The 18,678-nt window shown below is 37.2% G+C and overlaps 6 gene segments (V, D, J or C); 3 read left to right on the top strand and 3 right to left on the bottom strand.

The window, feature by feature from the left end:
• The first annotated feature begins 2,440 nt into the window (after positions 1 to 2,440).
• LOC115428199 (immunoglobulin kappa variable 2-29-like) lies at positions 2,441 to 2,929 on the top strand. The segment is given in 2 exon segments: positions 2,441 to 2,491; positions 2,589 to 2,929. Coding segments are annotated over 2 exon segments (390 nt in total).
• A 2,284-nt stretch (positions 2,930 to 5,213) lies between these two features.
• Positions 5,214 to 7,882, bottom strand: LOC115428198 (Ig kappa-b4 chain C region-like). The segment is given in 3 exon segments: positions 5,214 to 5,721; positions 7,059 to 7,250; positions 7,831 to 7,882. Coding segments are annotated over 3 exon segments (576 nt in total).
• Positions 7,883 to 7,972: 90 nt separating this feature from the next.
• On the top strand, positions 7,973 to 8,502 carry LOC115428197 (immunoglobulin kappa variable 2-29-like). The segment is given in 2 exon segments: positions 7,973 to 8,064; positions 8,162 to 8,502. Coding segments are annotated over 2 exon segments (390 nt in total).
• A 1,116-nt stretch (positions 8,503 to 9,618) lies between these two features.
• LOC115427915 (Ig kappa-b4 chain C region-like) lies at positions 9,619 to 11,621 on the bottom strand. The segment is given in 2 exon segments: positions 9,619 to 10,102; positions 11,435 to 11,621. Coding segments are annotated over 2 exon segments (501 nt in total).
• A 657-nt stretch (positions 11,622 to 12,278) lies between these two features.
• Positions 12,279 to 12,808, top strand: LOC115428196 (immunoglobulin kappa variable 2-29-like). The segment is given in 2 exon segments: positions 12,279 to 12,370; positions 12,468 to 12,808. Coding segments are annotated over 2 exon segments (390 nt in total).
• Positions 12,809 to 16,058: 3,250 nt separating this feature from the next.
• Positions 16,059 to 18,086, bottom strand: LOC115427914 (Ig kappa-b4 chain C region-like). The segment is given in 2 exon segments: positions 16,059 to 16,566; positions 17,900 to 18,086. Coding segments are annotated over 2 exon segments (504 nt in total).
• Between the last annotated feature and the right edge of the window lie 592 nt (positions 18,087 to 18,678).

Genomic DNA, 18,678 nt, shown 5'->3' with positions numbered 1-18,678 from the left:
AAAGTTTTGTGTGTTTGTAGAGCCACTGTGTGGTGTAAGTTGTAATGAACATGTGTAAATGAGAAACAGAGGTGTAATATTGTTCAAATGGCTCTTATTTTTCTTAAGACATTTCAGGTTGTTTATGTTTTCTAATGAAGCTTTGTAGATGTGAATATTATTACCTCTGCCAAGGAGGTTATGTTTTTACCAGGGTTTGTTTGTTTGTTTGTCAGTTAGTTAGCAACATAACTGAAAAAGTTCTGGACGGATTTTGATGAAATTTTCAGGAAATGTCCGAAATGGGACAAGTAACAAATGATTCGATTTTGGGAATGATCCGGATCACTGTCTGGATCCAGGAATTTTTAAAAGGATTCTTCATCATTGGGAGATAGTGATATTTTCCACATATGTATGTGTAACTGCACAATAAATGGTCAGTGCTTGGTAAAAAAAATTACAAAATAAGTTCCCAACAGGTTCTACAAGATATTGAAGACTGAGGATCCAGATCAGTTTTCGAGGGGGTATTTTGTTTGTTTGTTTGTCTGTTAGCAAGGTAACTCCAAAAGTTATGGACGGATTTGGATGACGTTTTCAGGAAATGTTGATACTGGCACAAGGAACAAATGATAACATTTTGGTGGTGATGGGGGGGCTGATCTGCCTTGGCGGAGGTCTGTGCTGTCCCACTGCTTTTCTAATTATAATGTAGTTTAACTTTTTTTCCGCTGGTCCGGCCCACTTCAGGTCATATTGGGCTGAATGTGGAAACTGAACTAAAACGAGTTGGACACTCTTTGTTAAATGTCCGATATAATGTGAAACGAATTTAACTGTTGAAAACAGACGAGTATCCTTATCAATACTCTGATAATTTATTTAGAAATATTTTTTTGGGGGGGGGTTTCATGACTTTTTATTTCAATTTTTTGTTTTCAGTTTCAGTTTAGTTCTTTTTATACGATTGATAGTTAACAAGACAATGTGGACAGAAAAACAATAACAATAACAACACACAAAGGAAAAATCAAACAAATAAACAAACAAACCAAAAACAACAACAATGACAGAGTACTGACAAACAACAACGATAACATCATATTACAATTAAAAAGATCATAAATATAAATAGCAGCTAAACAATATAGCTTGGTTAGGGGGGATAAGGAAAAGGGGAAGGGGGGGTGTGAATGAAAGTGAGAAAAAGAGAGGAGGGGGAGTGGGGGGGAAATCATTGTAGTAATAATTCAAAAATACATAATAATAATACCAGTAGTCTAATTTGCTAGTATTATTGTGGCGGCGGTAGCAGTGGAGGCAGTCACAATACAACAATGAGTTAAATAATTTAATATTTGTAATAATGTATTTGTATCAGTTACTATCTGTTTTGAGTTTATATGAATCAGTTTAAATGAACCCTTTCATGCGTAGTGGTCACTGCAGTGGACCCCTGTTCTCCAGCTGTTCACTTATATATTCATGGGTTTAGTTGTTTTAATTCCATGTCCTCCTGAGACCCAGCAATGCATTTTTGTCCTCTGTAGGGGACAAAAGTTTGACAGTTTCACAAAAAAAATGCTGAAGGGTATTCCATTAAAAAATAAATAAATGAAAATAATTTTTAAAATGTATTTGAAAAAACTCTTGCATTATGCAGTTTCGAAAAATCATGATGACTGTTTAATGTAAAAAAAAAAAAAAAAAAAAAAAAAGCTAAAACTGTTCACTTTCCTGGGTCTCAGGAGGATATCAGCCAACACAGTGGACAATAAATGCATCATCTACACTGACATTCTGACCATGACTGTAACTTTGCTGTTCTTCATAAACCTGATCTGCACTAACATGTTTGAGTGGAAATCAACTGATAATTTTCTCAAAAAAAAAGTTTTTTTTTTTTTTTTTTTGCATATTATCTCCATAACTAGTATTAGCATATGATAAAATGTGTGAAAACACGAGATTAGCTGCATTAAAATATATATATATTCATAGTTTTCACACAGTATATCACTTTATGATGATGGGTTTTAAGTATATGTTTCTTTGCTTCAAAAATCAAATGCATGCTGTCCAGCTGAGTGGATATTTTTGTAACTCTGAAAAATAGTTTCATAAAAAAAATTCAATCGCATTGTTTCTTTCATGCCTAAATAGGAATAAAAACATTTAGGAAAAAAATCTTGATTAAGTTTCTCATAATTCATGCATGAAAAGGTTAATATGACTATGACGATACTCTGATAATTTAATCAGTCCTTTAAAGCACATGCTGATCAGAGTTAATCAGAGTCCCTGTTGGAGTGAGTCCTGATTTCCATACAGTGACTTTGCATCAGCAGCACCATGCTCCAGTGCTCTGGGAGAGTTTATAGTCCTGACACTGGAACTGTGGATGACTGACAGCTGTCCTTCATCACAACACAACACACACAAATCCTCCTCATCACAACCATGCCTTTGGTCTCCGTCCTCATCTGGACTCTCCTCTGCTTCACTCAGGGTGAGGAAAATCATGTTTGTGTGATGTGACCATCATTTGGAGTGTAGCTGAGTTCCACCTCACCGTCTCATGTCCAGTGTTTCTTCTGTCTCCTCAGGGTCTGTTGGACAAAGTGTTGTTGTGACTCAACCGGCGGCAAAATCAGTCCGACCAGGTCAAACTGTGTCTATTGAGTGTAAGACAAATCCAGCATTATATGAGTTTAAAGAGGGGTACTTCCTGAGCTGGTACCACCACAAACCTGGAGAAAGTCCTGAACTTCTGATCCACAGCATATCCACTAGATTCAGTGGAATCTCCTCCAGATTCAGTGCAAGTGGAGCAGACAATAAAATCGACTTCACTCTGACCATCAGTAATGTCCAGGCTGAAGATGCAGGAGTTTATCACTGTTTTGCTCATCACTATGTCAACAGTCAGTATGAGTTCACACAGTGAAAAACCGTCGTACAAAAACCTTCAGACTGAACAGAAACTGAAGTGACGGCTGCAGCTGGAAGATACTGCACACACTCACACAGTTCAATGAACAAGCACACAATAGGAAAACATGTGGAGTTTGTACTGTTAATGGAAATGAAAAATATTTATGCGTTGATTGATTGAAGTAGGTGAAGTCCTTACTGAGGTTAACTCATAAAGACTAAACACTACTTTTGTGGCAGTTCCCAAATTAATTTTTCTTTATATTTAACCATTTTTATGATATTTATCACTATTTATGATATTATTATCCTCTGTATTTTGCATTTTTCAGTGTAAACTATGCATTTTCATATATTTAATTTACTGATCATGTAGATGTTCACAAAAACTCAGAGTGAATTAAAGGTTATTTTATCAGAAACACAAAAAAATCTTAGGACAGATTGACTTTTTCAGTAAAGATATCATTAACTGAACATAAACCCAGTGTCCATCCACTGTCATTGATCCAACTCCATGGGTTTTACTAGTGAATCAATGTTATAGAAGATGACGGTGTTTCCATGGTAACTATGGAGCCTCTGAACGTCCAAATGGGTCATATCTGATGACCATGAAAAGATGAAGAACTGTATTTTACACCTTTTATTTATTTATTTTTTGATAGGATTAATGGATCACCAGGTATTAAACAGTTCAGTTCAGTACTTGGTTTTGGGTCTTTATGGGTTAAACAGAATTACAGACATGTTTGGTTTATTATTTTATAATTAACAGTTGATCCCTGGTTGATTTTGTCATTAATTATCAATGTCTGAATCACAATCACTTAGGATTCTGTGAAGGTCAAATATCATCAAATAATCTGGACACATATAATTGACATTAACAATAATAATAATTAATATGTGAGTGGAAATGTAAAACTCAGAAGGAAGTAAAAGATGAAGTCATATGTAATGTTACTCATTTTGTCCAAAATCATCAGTAATCATATGCTTTGTCCATTTGTCACTGTTTATCGTGGTACAATCACAATAAAATTTAAATAAATAATGTCTCATAATGAAAAACAGAAACACCAGGTTTGATGTACAGACGTTAATGTGTCATCAAAAACTGAAACAATATTGCAGCAGTGACAGAAGCCTGAAAATCTATGCAGTTCAAAGTGAAAATTTGTGATGTTAAAATCAGGTCACGAGCCAAAAAAGGTTGGAACCACTGCTCTAAATGCTGACGATAAACTATTTTTGATGCAAGACGAAACCGAATATTTTAATCAAAAAAAAAAAAAGTTGCTTGTTCTATATTAACACACACACACACAAATTTAAACCCATTTACTGATCACATAATCCTTATTGACTTAACATAGGATTAACGATGAAAATTATTGTCATGTGAATTCAAGTCTAAAAATCCAAAGGATGCAAAAGATGAAGTTGTGGAAAAATTTATGAGTTCATTTTGAAAGAATAACAGTAAAGATTAAATGATCCATGTATAAAAATCAATTCCAGAAACAACAGATTTGACGTAGAAAAAGTTTATTTGTGGTCAAACACTGAAACAATATTGCAGCAGTGAGAGAAGCCTGAAAATGTTTGCTGTTCAAAGGGAAAATTTGTGATGTTAAAATGAGGTCAGGAGCCAAAAAAGGTTGGAACCACTGCTCTATATGCTGACGATAAACTATTTTTGATGTAAAACTAATCCAAATATTTTAGTAAGAAAAAATTTAAATGTTGCGTGTTCTATATTAACACACACACACACACACACACACACACACAAATTTAAACCTATTTACTGATCACATAATCCTTATTGACTTAACATAGTATTGAATGAATGAATGAATATTTTTATTTCAGTTATGCACAAAAACACATACATATAAAAAACAAACATAAAATTAACACAACTGGTAACTGAGAAAGGAAGAAGCTGCAGCCACAGGCTTATTTCTGCTTCTCTATTCCCATCCTTACTCCAACTCCACACCTGAAGTTACAGCAGATAAAACATTAACACAAATTCGTCTACATTCGGTTTCTTCAGTCACTTTGAAATCCTATTACTTTCTTAGGCCCTGAGAATTTGAAAACTTCAAGCTTTTTTGAAACTCGACAGCGTTTTAACGATGAAAATTACTAATATCATGTGAATTCAAGTCTGAAAACCCGAAGGATGAAAAAGATGAAGCTGTCGATAATTTTATGAGTTGATTTTGAAAGAATAACAGTAAAGCTGAAATGATCCATGTATAAAAATCAATTCCAGAAACAACAGGTTTGATGTAGAAACAGTTTATTTGTGGTCAAACACTGAAACAATATTGCAGCAGTGAGAGAAGCCTGAAAATGTTTGCTGTTCAAAGTGTTGAAATGACACAAAGCCAGAGAGTTGGAGAGACAGAGTGAGCTGATGAGCAGAGTCAGAGCAGTAGGTGATCCCCAGTGAGTGGGCTCAGTACTGGGAACACTGGTGTGTCCTCAGTGTGTGTGAGAGTGCAGACTGGGAGCCCTGGGTGGCCTCACAGGTCACAGAGCCCACCTTCCTCCACTGGTCTGCAGGGAGCCTCAGGGTGCTGCTCCAGCTGTAGTGGCCGTCCTTCTGCAGCACCGCGGGGCTCCTGCTCTCCTCCCATCCGCCGCCGCCGCTGCTGCAGTCCACCTTCCAGGACAGACTCCAGTCTGAGGGGAAGCCCTTGTTGGCCAGGCACATGAGCGTGACCTTCCCCTGCTGCAGCTCCTCTCTGGAGGGGGGCAGCACCGTCAGGGTGGGCTCCACTCGACCCACTGACGGAGGAGACACACAGGAACATCAGCAAAGTTCACATGGGACTGAATCAACTCCACCCTTTGGCTGCAGCAGAGGAGGCTGCTGCTTCTGCTGCTCTGACTCAGATTACTGCAATTTTTATTTTTTTTATTTGACCTTTATTTAACCAGGAAGTTCCATTGAGATTAGGAATCTCTGTTACAAAGGAGACCTGTCCAAGGCAGCAGCCATACAAAGTCCAAACAACATAAAACACATACATGATCCACAATGAACAACAAAACACAAGAACAACTATTCAGCCACAATGGACTCAAGAAAAACAGGGACATTCCTCCTTCACTGCATTCTCATGATACTTTTAAAATCATTCATAGAAATGAATGTGTGTAGTTTTTACAGTTTTTTGAAGATTATTCCACGACCATGGTGCATGATGGGAAAATGCTGTTTTTCCAAAGTCTGTCAGAACTCGGGGAACAGTCAAAAGCAAACGCTTGGAGGAACGTAGATGGAAACTACTAGAGCTAACAGACAGAAGATTACTGAGGTATTTTGGGAGTTGACCCAGCAGAGTTTTATAGATGAACAGAAACCAGCAAACTGCTCTTCACTGTTTCACTTCCCTGTCTGAGCTCCGTAACCACGGCAACGCACAGGCATCACTGCCCGACCATGACAACAGACAGGTTTCAGGACTAAAGATAAAGACTTCGAGATAAAACTGTTTAAATGTAACAACAAAGTATTCAATAATTAAAGTTAAACTAAAAGACTTTTGTTGTTTCAGACGCTTTGACTCAAACCAACATGTGAACAGACACGTTTTCTGAGTTTTACAGATCTACTGTGAAACGACGACAGACACACTTAACACAGACATGGGTTCTTCTGTAGCTCAGTGAATAATCTAATAAACATGTAATTAGTTCACTGTTACTGAGTCTGAATAAAAGCACAGACAGATTATAGACAGATCATCAACATGTGGAAACCTGATCACATTTATATACTGAAAAAGTTCATTCTAACATTAAAAACATTTCCCGGATTTCTCCAAGTTGCAAGTTAAAGCAGAAATTCATGAGTTAAACATATTTACATCCACACTTTGTTCTATTATTTCATGATTTAATGTATTTTAAGAAAATTGTTTAAATGTTAGTTTTCAGAGTAAAATAAGAGTTCCTTCATTAGACAGACTGTAATCTGTGTCACTGTAAAGCTTTTAATATTAACTGCAGTTCTATGGACTTAAACTGTGATCCAAGATGTTTAGTTAAAGCCTTAATCTATCAGTTAAAAACATAAAAACTGTAGAATTTGAGTTCATATATGAGTAAACTGTACTTACAGTTAACCTCCAGTCTGGTTCCTCCACCGAACGTCCACCACAGTGATACAAAGTGGTTGAGTCGTCGTACAAAAACCTCTGAGTGTAAAGACACGGCTCTGTGACTCTGAAAACAAAAAACTAAGTCAGTGCATAACCTTAAATGGATTAAAATGAAAATAACAATCAGCGTAAGCTGTTTCTCAGTATTTACTGGATTTTTAAATACATCTTCAAACAGAAATGTCTAAATCAGCAGCAAAAAAAGGATCAAAATCCAACAGATTCCTAATCAATAAAATGTAAATGTGTGATAGGTTTGGTTTGTATTTATTTTGAATATCCACATTAAAAAAAATAAAATAAAATTATATATATATATATATATATATATATATATATATATATATATATATATATATATATATATATATATATATATATATCAGAAAGAAATGGGATTAAGTGGAACTTATATACCCTCTTGAGACCCAGGAAATGTCAGCAAAGTACCAGCTTTTTTATTTTTTTTATTAAATTAGTGCCTATATTGGAAACATCATCATGCAACAGTTTTTTCAGATGCAGTTTTTAAATTTTTTATGGAATGTCCTTTGTGGTGGACAGTTTTCTTTACTTTTTTTTCTCTTTTTTTCCTTTTTTTTAATTATAAAGTTGTGAAACTCTTGTCCACAAATGTGGACAGAAAACCCATAACTGGGTCTGAGGAGGATCCTCCCGCCCCTTGATTGACGAGGCAAAAACATTACTAATCAATATAACGTAAATGTACTGGTTGATGAGTAAATCTCAGAGTCCCTGTTGCAGTGAGTCCTGATTTCCATACAGTGACTTTGCATCAGCAGCACCATGCTCCAGTGCTCTGGGAGAGTTTATAGTCCTGACACTGGAACTGTGGATGACTGACAGCTGTCCTTCATCACAACACAACACACAGAAATCCTCCTCATCACAACCATGCCTTTGGTCTCCGTCCTCATCTGGACTCTCCTCTGCTTCACTCAGGGTGAGGAAAATCATGTTTGTGTGATGTGACCATCATTTGGAGTGTAGCTGAGTTCCACCTCACCGTCTCATGTCCAGTGTTTCTTCTGTCTCCTCAGGGTCTGTTGGACAAAGTGTTGTTGTGACTCAACCGGCGGCAAAATCAGTCCGACCAGGTCAAACTGTGTCTATTGAGTGTAAGACAAATCCAGAATTATATGAGTTTAAAGAGGGGTACTTCCTGAGCTGGTACCACCACAAACCTGGAGAAAGTCCTGAACTTCTGATCCACAACATATCCACTAGATTCAGTGGAATCTCCTCCAGATTCAGTGGAAGTGGAGCAGACAATAAAATCGACTTCACTCTGACCATCAGTAATGTCCAGGCTGAAGATGCAGGAGTTTATTACTGTTTTGCTCATCACTATGTCAACAGTCAGTATGAGTTCACACAGTGAAAAACCGTCGTACAAAAACCTTCAGACTGAACAGAAACTGAAGTGACGGCTGCAGCTGGAAGATACTGCACACACACAGTTCAATGAACAAGCACACAATAGGAAAACATGTGGAGTTTGTACTGTTAATGGAAATGAAAAATATTCATGCATTGATCAATTCATTAATTGATTGACTAACTGACTGATCTAGGTGAAATCCTCACTGAGATTAACTCATAAAGACCAAGTACTACTATTGTGGTGGTTCCCAAATGAATTTTTCTCTGTATTTAACCATTTTTATGTGACTTATCACCACTTATGATACTATTATCCTCTGTATTTTGTATTTTTTTAGTGTAAACTATATATTTTCATATATTTAATTTACTGATCATGTAGAGATTCACAAAAACTCAGAGGGAATTAAAGGTTATTTTATCAGAAACAGAAAAAAAAATCCTAGGACAAATTGACTTTTTCAGTAAAGATATCAATAACTGAGCATAAACCCAGTGTGTCCATCCACTGTCATTGATCCAACTCCATGGGTTTTACTGGTGAATCAATGTTATAGAAGATGACGGTGTTTCCATGGTAACTATGGAGCCTCTGAACGTCCAAATGGATCATATCTGATGACCATGAAAGATGAAGAACTGTATTTTACACCTTTTTTTTTTTTTTTTGATAGGATTAATGGATCACCAGGTATTAAACAGTTCAGTTCAGTACTTGGTTTTGGGTCTTTATGGGTTAAACAGAATTACAGACATGTTTGGTTTATTATTTTATAATTAACAGTTGATCCCTGGTTGATTTTGTCAATAATTATCAATGTCTGAATCACAACCATTTAGGATTCTGCGAAGGTCAAATATCATCAAATAATCTGGACACATATAATTGACATTAACAATAATAATAATTAATATGTGAGTGGAAATGTAAAACTCAAAAGGAAGTAAAAGATGAAACCATATGTAATGTTACTCATTTTGTCCAAAATCATCAGTAATCATATGCGTTTTTCCACTGGTCACTGTTTATTGTGGTACAATCACAACTAAATTGAAATTAATATTGTCTCATAATGAAAAACAGAAGCACCAGGTTTGATATACAGACGTTTATTTGAGGTCAAACATTGAAACAATATTGCAGCAGTGAGAGAAGCCTGAAAATGTTTGCTGTTCAAAGTGTTGAAATGACACAAAGCCAGAGAGTTGGAGAGACAGAGTGAGCTGATGAGCAGAGTCAGAGCAGTAGGTGATCCCCAGTGAGTGGGCTCAGTACTGGGAACACTGGTGTGTCCTCAGTGTGTGTGAGAGTGCAGACTGGGAGCCCTGGGTGGCCTCACAGGTCACAGAGCCCACCTTCCTCCACTGGTCTGCAGGGAGCCTCAGGGTGCTGCTCCAGCTGTAGTGGCCGTCCTTCTGCAGCACCGCGGGGCTCCTGCTCTCCTCCCAGCTGCTGCTGCTGCCGCCGTTCACCTTCCAGGACAGACTCCAGTCTGAGGGGAAGCCCTTGTTGGCCAGGCACATGAGCGTGACCTTCCCCTGCTGCAGCTCCTCTCTGGAGGGGGGCAGCACCGTCAGGGTGGGCTCCACTCGACCCACTGACGGAGGAGACACACAGGAACATCAGCAAAGTTCACATGGGACTGAATCAACTCCACCCTTTGGCTGCAGCAGAGGAGGCTGCTGCTTCTGCTGCTCTGACTCAGATTACTGCAATTTTAATTTTTTTAATTTGACCTTTATTTAACCAGGAAGTTCCATTGAGATTAGGAATCTCTGTTACAAAGGAGACCTGTCCAAGGCAGCAGCCATACAAAGTCCAAACAACATAAAACACATACATGATCCACAATGAACAATAAAACACAAGAACAACTATTCAACCACAATGGACTCAAGAAAAACAGGGACATTCCTCCTTCACTGCATTCTCATGATACTTTTAAAATCATTCATAGAAATGAATGTGTGTAGTTTTTACAGTTTTTTAAAGATTATTCCACGACCATGGTGCATGATGGGAAAATGCTGTTTTTCCAAAGTCGGTCAGAACTCGGGGAACAGCCAAAAGCAACCACTTGGAGGAACGTAGATGGAAACTACTAGAGCTAACAGACAGAAGATTACTGAGGTATTTTGGGAGTTGACCCAGCAGAGTTTTATAGATGAACAGAAACCAGCAAACTGCTCTTCACTGTTTCACTTCCCTGTCTGAGCTCCGTAACCACGGCAACGCACAGGCATCACTGCCCGACCATGACAACAGACAGGTTTCAGGACTAAAGATAAAGACTTCGAGATAAAACTGTTTAAATGTAACAACAAAGTATTCAATAATTAAAGTTAAACTAAAAGACTTTTGTTGTTTCAGACGCTTTGACTCGAACCAACATGTGAACAGACACGTTTTCTGAGTTTTACAGATCTACTGTGAAACGACGACAGACACACTTAACACAGACATGGGTTCTTCTGTAGCTCAGTGAATAATCTAATAAACATGTAATTAGTTCACTGTTACTGAGTCTGAATAAAAGCACAGACAGATAATAGACAGATCATCAACATGTGGAAACCTGATCACATTTATATATTGAAAAAGTTCATTCTAACATTAAAAACATTTCCTGTATTTCTCCAAGTTGGAAGTTAAAGCAGAAACTCATGAGTTAAACATATTTTCATCCATACTTTGTTATTTCATGATTTAATGTATTTTAAGAAAATTGTTTAAATGTTAGTTTTCAGAGTAAAATAAGAGTTCCTTCATTAGACAGACTGTAATCTGTGTCACTGTAAAGCTTTTAATATTAACTGCAGTTCTATGAACTTAAACTGTGATCCAAGATGTTTAGTTAAAGCCTTAATCTATCAGTTAAAAACATAAAAACTGTAGAATTTGAGTTCATATATGAGTAAACTGTACTTACAGTTAACCTCCAGTCTGGTTCCTCCACCGAACGTCCACCACAGTGATACAAAGTGGTTGAGTCGTCGTACAAAAACCTGTGAGTGTAAAGACACGGCTCTGTGACTCTGAAAACAATAAACTAAGTCAGTGCATAATCTGAAATGGATTAAAATAAAAATAATGATCAACATAAGCTGTTTCTCAGTATTTATTGGATTTTTAAATACATCATCTAACAGAAATGTCTAAATCAGCAGCAAATAAAGCATCAAAATCCAACAGATTCCTAATCAATAAAATGTAAATGTGTGATTGGTTTGGTTTGTATTTATTTTGAATATCCACATTGAAAACCCAAAACAAAGAAAAAGATATGTATATATATCCAAAAGAAATGGGATTAAGTGGAACTTATATACCCTCCTGAGACCCAGGAAATGTCAGCAAAGTACCAGCTTTTTTTTTTTTTTTTTTTTTTTTAAATAAGTGCCTATATTGGAAACATCGTGATGCAACAGTTTTTTCAGATGCAGTTTTTAAATTTTTATGGAATGTCCTTTGTGCTGGACAGTTTTCTTTTTCTCTCTTTTTTTTTGTAAGAAGTTGCAAAACTCTCGTCCGCAAATGTGGACAGAAAACCCATAACTGGGTCTGAGGAGGATCCTCCCGCCCCTTGATTGACGAGGCAAAAACATTACTAATCAATGTAACATAAATGTACTGATTGATGAGTAAATCTCAGAGTCCCTGTTGGAGTGAGTCCTGATTTCCATACAGTGACTTTGCATCAGCAGCACCATGCTCCAGTGCTCTGGGAGAGTTTATAGTCCTGACACTGGAACTGTGGATGACTGACAGCTGTCCTTCATCACAACACAACACACAGAAATCCTCCTCATCACAACCATGCCTTTGGTCTCCGTCCTCATCTGGACTCTCCTCTGCTTCACTCAGGGTGAGGAAAATCATGTTTGTGTGATGTGACCATCATTTGGAGTGTAGCTGAGTTCCACCTCACCGTCTCATGTCCAGTGTTTCTTCTGTCTCCTCAGGGTCTGTTGGACAAAGTGTTGTTGTGACTCAACCGGCGGCAAAATCAGTCCGACCAGGTCAAACTGTGTCTATTGAGTGTAAGACAAATCCAGCATTAACTGAGTTTACACAGGGGTACTTCCTGAGCTGGTACCAGCAGAAACCTGGAGAAAGTCCTGAACTTCTGATCCACAGCATATCCACTAGATTCAGTGGAATCTCCTCCAGATTCAGTGGAAGTGGAGCAGACAATAAAATCGACTTCACTCTGACCATCAGTAATGTCCAGGCTGAAGATGCAGGAGTTTATTACTGTCAACCTTATCACTATGTCAACAGTCAGTATGTGTTCACACAGTGAAAAACCGTCGTACAAAAACCTTCAGACTGAACAGAAACTGAAGTGACGGCTGCAGCTGGAAGATACTGCACACACTCACACAGTTCAATGAACAAGCACACAATAGGAAAACATGTGGAGTTTGTACTGTTAATGGAAATGAAAAATATTCATGCATTGATCAATTGATTAATTGATTGATTAAGTGATTGAACTAGGTGAAATCCTCACTGAGATTAACCCATGAAGACCAAGTACTACTTTTATGGCAGTTCCCAAATGAATTTTCCTCTATATTTAACCATTTTTATGTGATTTATCACCATTTACGATACTATTATCCTCTGTATTTTGCATTTTTTAGTGTAAACTATGTATTTTCATATATTTAATTTAGCCAGCTGAGGTGGCTCGGGCATCTGTTTCGGATGCCTCCTGGACGCCTCCCTGGGGAGGTGTTCCGGGCATGTCCCACTGGGAGGAGACCTTGGGGAAGACCCAGGACACGTTGGAGAGACTATGTCTCTCGGCTGGCCTGGGAACGCCTCGGTGTCCCCCCGGAAGAGCTGGAGGAGGTGTCTGGGGAGAGGGAAGTCTGGGCATCCCTGGTTAGACTGTTACCCCCGCGACCCGGCCCCGGATAAGCGGTGGATAATGGATGGATGGATGGATATTTAATTTACTGATCATGTAGATGTTCACAAAAACTCAGAGTGAATTAAAGGTTATTTTATAAGAAACCGAAAAAATCTTAGGACAAATGGACTTTTTCAGTAAAGATATCAACAACTGAACATAAACCCGGTGTGTCCATCCACTGTCATTGATTCAACTCCATGGGTTTTACTGGTGAATCAATGTTATAGAAGATGACGGTGTTTCCACGGTAACTACAGAGGCTCTGAACGTCCAAATGGGTCATATCTGATGACCAGGAAAAGATGTATTTTACACCAAATATTTTACATGAATTAATAGGATTAGTGGATCAACAAGTATTAAACAGTTAAGATCTGTAGATGGTTTTGGATGTTTAGGTTTTTATGTGTTAAAAATCTCTTTTCCAAGACTAACATGGGAAAGAAAGAAGTATAAACACTGATACACCATTGTATCAAGATAAAAACACAAAACAAAGTAACTCTCACAGATTAGAACTGAATGAACACAGCATCTGGTTATTAAAAAGAGAATTAACCCATAAAGGCCCAATGCTACTCTTATGGCAGTTCACAAATGTTTTGTTTTGTTTTTTTTTCCTGTATTTAACCTTTCTTAAGTGATTTATCACCATTTATTCTCATATTATCCTCTTTAGTTTGAGTTGTATGAGTATAAATCTTGTATTTTCCCATGTTTAATTACTGATCATGTGGATGTGAATTTGTGCTCAGAGTAAATTCAGAGGTTATTGTATCAAAGAGAGAAAACTGTAGAAATAGTGACTTTTTCAGTAAAATCTCTCATTAACTGAACATAAACCAAGTGTCTTCATCCTCTGTCATTGATCCAACTCCATGGGTTTTACTGGTGAGTCAATGTTATTGAAGATGATGATGTTTCCACAGTAACTAGAGAGTGTCTGAATGTCCAAATGGGTCATATCTGATGACCATGAAAAGATGAAGAACTGTATTTTACACCAATAATTGACATTTTTTGATCAGATTAATGGATGAACAGGGATTAAACAGTTCAGTTCAGTACTTGGTTTTGGGTCTTTATGGGTTAAACAGAATTACAGACATGTTTGGTTTATTATTTTATAATTTACAGCTTATCCCTGGTTGATTTTGTCATTAATTATCAATGTCTGAATCGTAATCATTTAGGATTCTGTGAAAGTCAACTATCAAATAATCTGGACACATATAATTGACAATAATAATAATAATAATAATAATAATAATAATAATAATAATAATAATAATAATTATTATTATTATTATTATTATTATTATTATTATTATATTATTATTATTATTATTAATATTATTATTATTATTATTATTATTATTATTATTATTATTATTAATATGTGAGTGGAAATGTAAAACTCAGAAGGAAGTAAAAGATGAAACCATATGTAATGTTATTCATTTTGTTCAAAATCATCAGTAATCATATGTGTTTGCCATTTGTGACTGTTTATCATGGTACAATCACAATAAAATTGAAATAAATAATGTGTTATAATGAAAAACAGAAACACCAGGTTTGATGTACAGATGTTTATTTGTGGTCAAACACTGAAACAATATTGCAGCAGTGAGAGAAGCCTGAAAATGTTTGCTGTTCAAAGTGAAAATTTGTGATGTTAAAATGAGGTCACGAGCCAAAAAAGCTTGGAACCACTGCTCTATATGCTGACGATAAACTATTTTTGATTTAAGATGAAACCAAATATTTTAATTTAAAAAAATGTAAATGTTGCTTGTTCTATATTGACACACATGCACAAATTTAAACCTATTTACTGATCACATAATCATTACTGACTTAACATAGGATTAATGATGAAAATAACTCTGTTGCTAGAGTCCTCACTAAGATCACAAAAGTGGACCACATTAGTCCAACTCTGAGGTCCTTCCACTGGCTGCCTGTCCGTCAGAGGACAGACTTTACAGTTCTGTTACTGGTCTATAAAGCTCTGAATGGTTGAGGACAAAAGTACATCAGTGACCTCCTGACCTGAACAACCCAGACCCCTCAGGTCATCTGGATCCGGTCTGTTGTTGCTTCCCAGAGTCAGAACCAGACACGGAGAAGCTGCGTTCAGCTTCTATGCTCCACATGTCTGGAACAAACTTCCAGAAAACCTCAGATCAGCTGAAACACTAAGTTTATTTAAATCCAGGTTAAAGACCCACCTGTTCTCAGCTGCATTTGAATAGAGTTTATATTCTTTAAGCTTAAAGTTTTTGTCTGTATTTTCTGCTTATCTGTTTTATTTGTTTATGTTTTATCTATTTATCTAATTTTGTTTTGTTTTGTTTGTCTGTTTGTTTGTTTCTCTAATGCCTATACTTTTTATTGCTTCTGCTGTAATACTTTTAATGTTTTATGTAAAGCACTTTGAATTGTCTTGTATGTGAAATGTGCTATAGAAATAAATCTGCCTTGCCGAATGAATATCATGTGAATTCAAGTCTGAAAATCCAAAGGATGCAAAAGATGAAGCTGTCGATAATTTTATGAGTTGATTTTGAAAGAATAACAGTAAAGCTGAAATGATCCATGTATAAAAATCAATTCCAGAAACAACAGGTTTGATGTAGAAACAGTTTATTTGTGGTCAAACACTGAAACAATATTGCAGCAGTGAGAGAAGCCTGAAAATGTTTGCTGTTCAAAGTGTTGAAATGACACAAAGCCAGAGAGTTGGAGAGACAGAGTGAGCTGATGAGCAGAGTCAGAGCAGTAGGTGATCCCCAGTGAGTGGGCTCAGTACTGGGAACACTGGTGTGTCCTCAGTGTGTGTGAGAGTGCAGACTGGGAGCCCTGGGTGGCCTCACAGGTCACAGAGCCCACCTTCCTCCACTGGTCTGCAGGGAGCCTCAGGGTGCTGCTCCAGCTGTAGTGGCCGTCCTTCTGCAGCACCGCGGGGCTCCTGCTCTCCTCCCATCCGCCGCCGCCGCTGCTGCAGTCCACCTTCCAGGACAGACTCCAGTCTGAGGGGAAGCCCTTGTTGGCCAGGCACATGAGCGTGACCTTCCCCTGCTGCAGCTCCTCTCTGGAGGGGGGCAGCACCGTCAGGGTGGGCTCCACTCGACCCACTGACGGAGGAGACACACAGGAACATCAGCAAAGTTCACATGGGACTGAATCAACTCCACCCTTTGGCTGCAGCAGAGGAGGCTGCTGCTTCTGCTGCTCTGACTCAGATTACTGCAATTTTTATTTTTTTTTATTTGACCTTTATTTAACCAGGAAGTTCCATTGAGATTAGGAATCTCTGTTACAAAGGAGACCTGTCCAAGGCAGCAGCCATACAAAGTCCAAACAACATAAAACACATACATGATCCACAATGAACAATAAAACACAAGAACAACTATTCAACCACAATGGACTCAAGAAAAACAGGGACATTCCTCCTTCACTGCATTCTCATGATACTTTTAAAATCATTCATAGAAATGAATGTGTGTAGTTTTTACAGTTTTTTAAAGATTATTCCACGACCATGGTGCATGATGGGAAAATGCTGTTTTTCCAAAGTCGGTCAGAACTCGGGGAACAGCCAAAAGCAACCACTTGGAGGAACGTAGATGGAAACTACTAGAGCTAACAGACAGAAGATTACTGAGGTATTTTGGGAGTTGACCCAGCAGAGTTTTATAGATGAACAGAAACCAGCAAACTGCTCTTCACTGTTTCACTTCCCTGTCTGAGCTCCGTAACCACGGCAACGCACAGGCATCACTGCCCGACCATGACAACAGACAGGTTTCAGGACTAAAGATAAAGACTTCGAGATAAAACTGTTTAAATGTAACAACAAAGTATTCAATAATTAAAGTTAAACTAAAAGACTTTTGTTGTTTCAGACGCTTTGACTCGAACCAACATGTGAACAGACACGTTTTCTGAGTTTTACAGATCTACTGTGAAACGACGACAGACACACTTAACACAGACATGGGTTCTTCTGTAGCTCAGTGAATAATCTAATAAACATGTAATTAGTTCACTGTTACTGAGTCTGAATAAAAGCACAGACAGATAATAGACAGATCATCAACATGTGGAAACCTGATCACATTTATATATTGAAAAAGTTCATTCTAACATTAAAAACATTTCCTGTATTTCTCCAAGTTGGAAGTTAAAGCAGAAACTCATGAGTTAAACATATTTTCATCCATACTTTGTTATTTCATGATTTAATGTATTTTAAGAAAATTGTTTAAATGTTAGTTTTCAGAGTAAAATAAGAGTTCCTTCATTAGACAGACTGTAATCTGTGTCACTGTAAAGCTTTTAATATTAACTGCAGTTCTATGAACTTAAACTGTGATCCAAGATGTTTAGTTAAAGCCTTAATCTATCAGTTAAAAACATAAAAACTGTAGAATTTGAGTTCATATATGAGTAAACTGTACTTACAGTTAACCTCCAGTCTGGTTCCTCCACCGAACGTCCACCACAGTGATACAAAGTGGTTGAGTCGTCGTACAAAAACCTGTGAGTGTAAAGACACGGCTCTGTGACTCTGAAAACAATAAACTAAGTCAGTGCATAATCTGAAATGGATTAAAATAAAAATAATGATCAACATAAGCTGTTTCTCAGTATTTATTGGATTTTTAAATACATCATCTAACAGAAATGTCTAAATCAGCAGCAAATAAAGCATCAAAATCCAACAGATTCCTAATCAATAAAATGTAAATGTGTGATTGGTTTGGTTTGTATTTATTTTGAATATCCACATTGAAAACCCAAAACAAAGAAAAAGATATGTATATATATCCAAAAGAAATGGGATTAAGTGGAACTTATATACCCTCCTGAGACCCAGGAAATGTCAGCAAAGTACCAGCTTTTTTTTTTTTTTTTTTTTTTTAAATAAGTGCCTATATTGGAAACATCGTGATGCAACAGTTTTTTCAGATGCAGTTTTTAAATTTTTTATGGAATGTCCTTTGTGCTGGACAGTTTTCTTTTTCTCTCTTTTTTTTTGTAAGAAGTTGCAAAACTCTCGTCCGCAAATGTGGACAGAAAACCCATAACTGGGTCTGAGGAGGATCCTCCCGCCCCTTGATTGACGAGGCAAAAACATTACTAATCAATGTAACATAAATGTACTGATTGATGAGTAAATCTCAGAGTCCCTGTTGGAGTGAGTCCTGATTTCCATACAGTGACTTTGCATCAGCAGCACC

The sequence above is a fragment of the Sphaeramia orbicularis genome, chromosome 11 (genome assembly GCF_902148855.1).
Source record: "Sphaeramia orbicularis chromosome 11, fSphaOr1.1, whole genome shotgun sequence".
In the NCBI taxonomy this organism is placed as follows: Eukaryota; Metazoa; Chordata; class Actinopteri; order Kurtiformes; family Apogonidae; genus Sphaeramia; species Sphaeramia orbicularis.
Note: the sequence above shows the minus strand (reverse complement) of the source record. Positions and strands in the feature narration are given on the sequence as shown.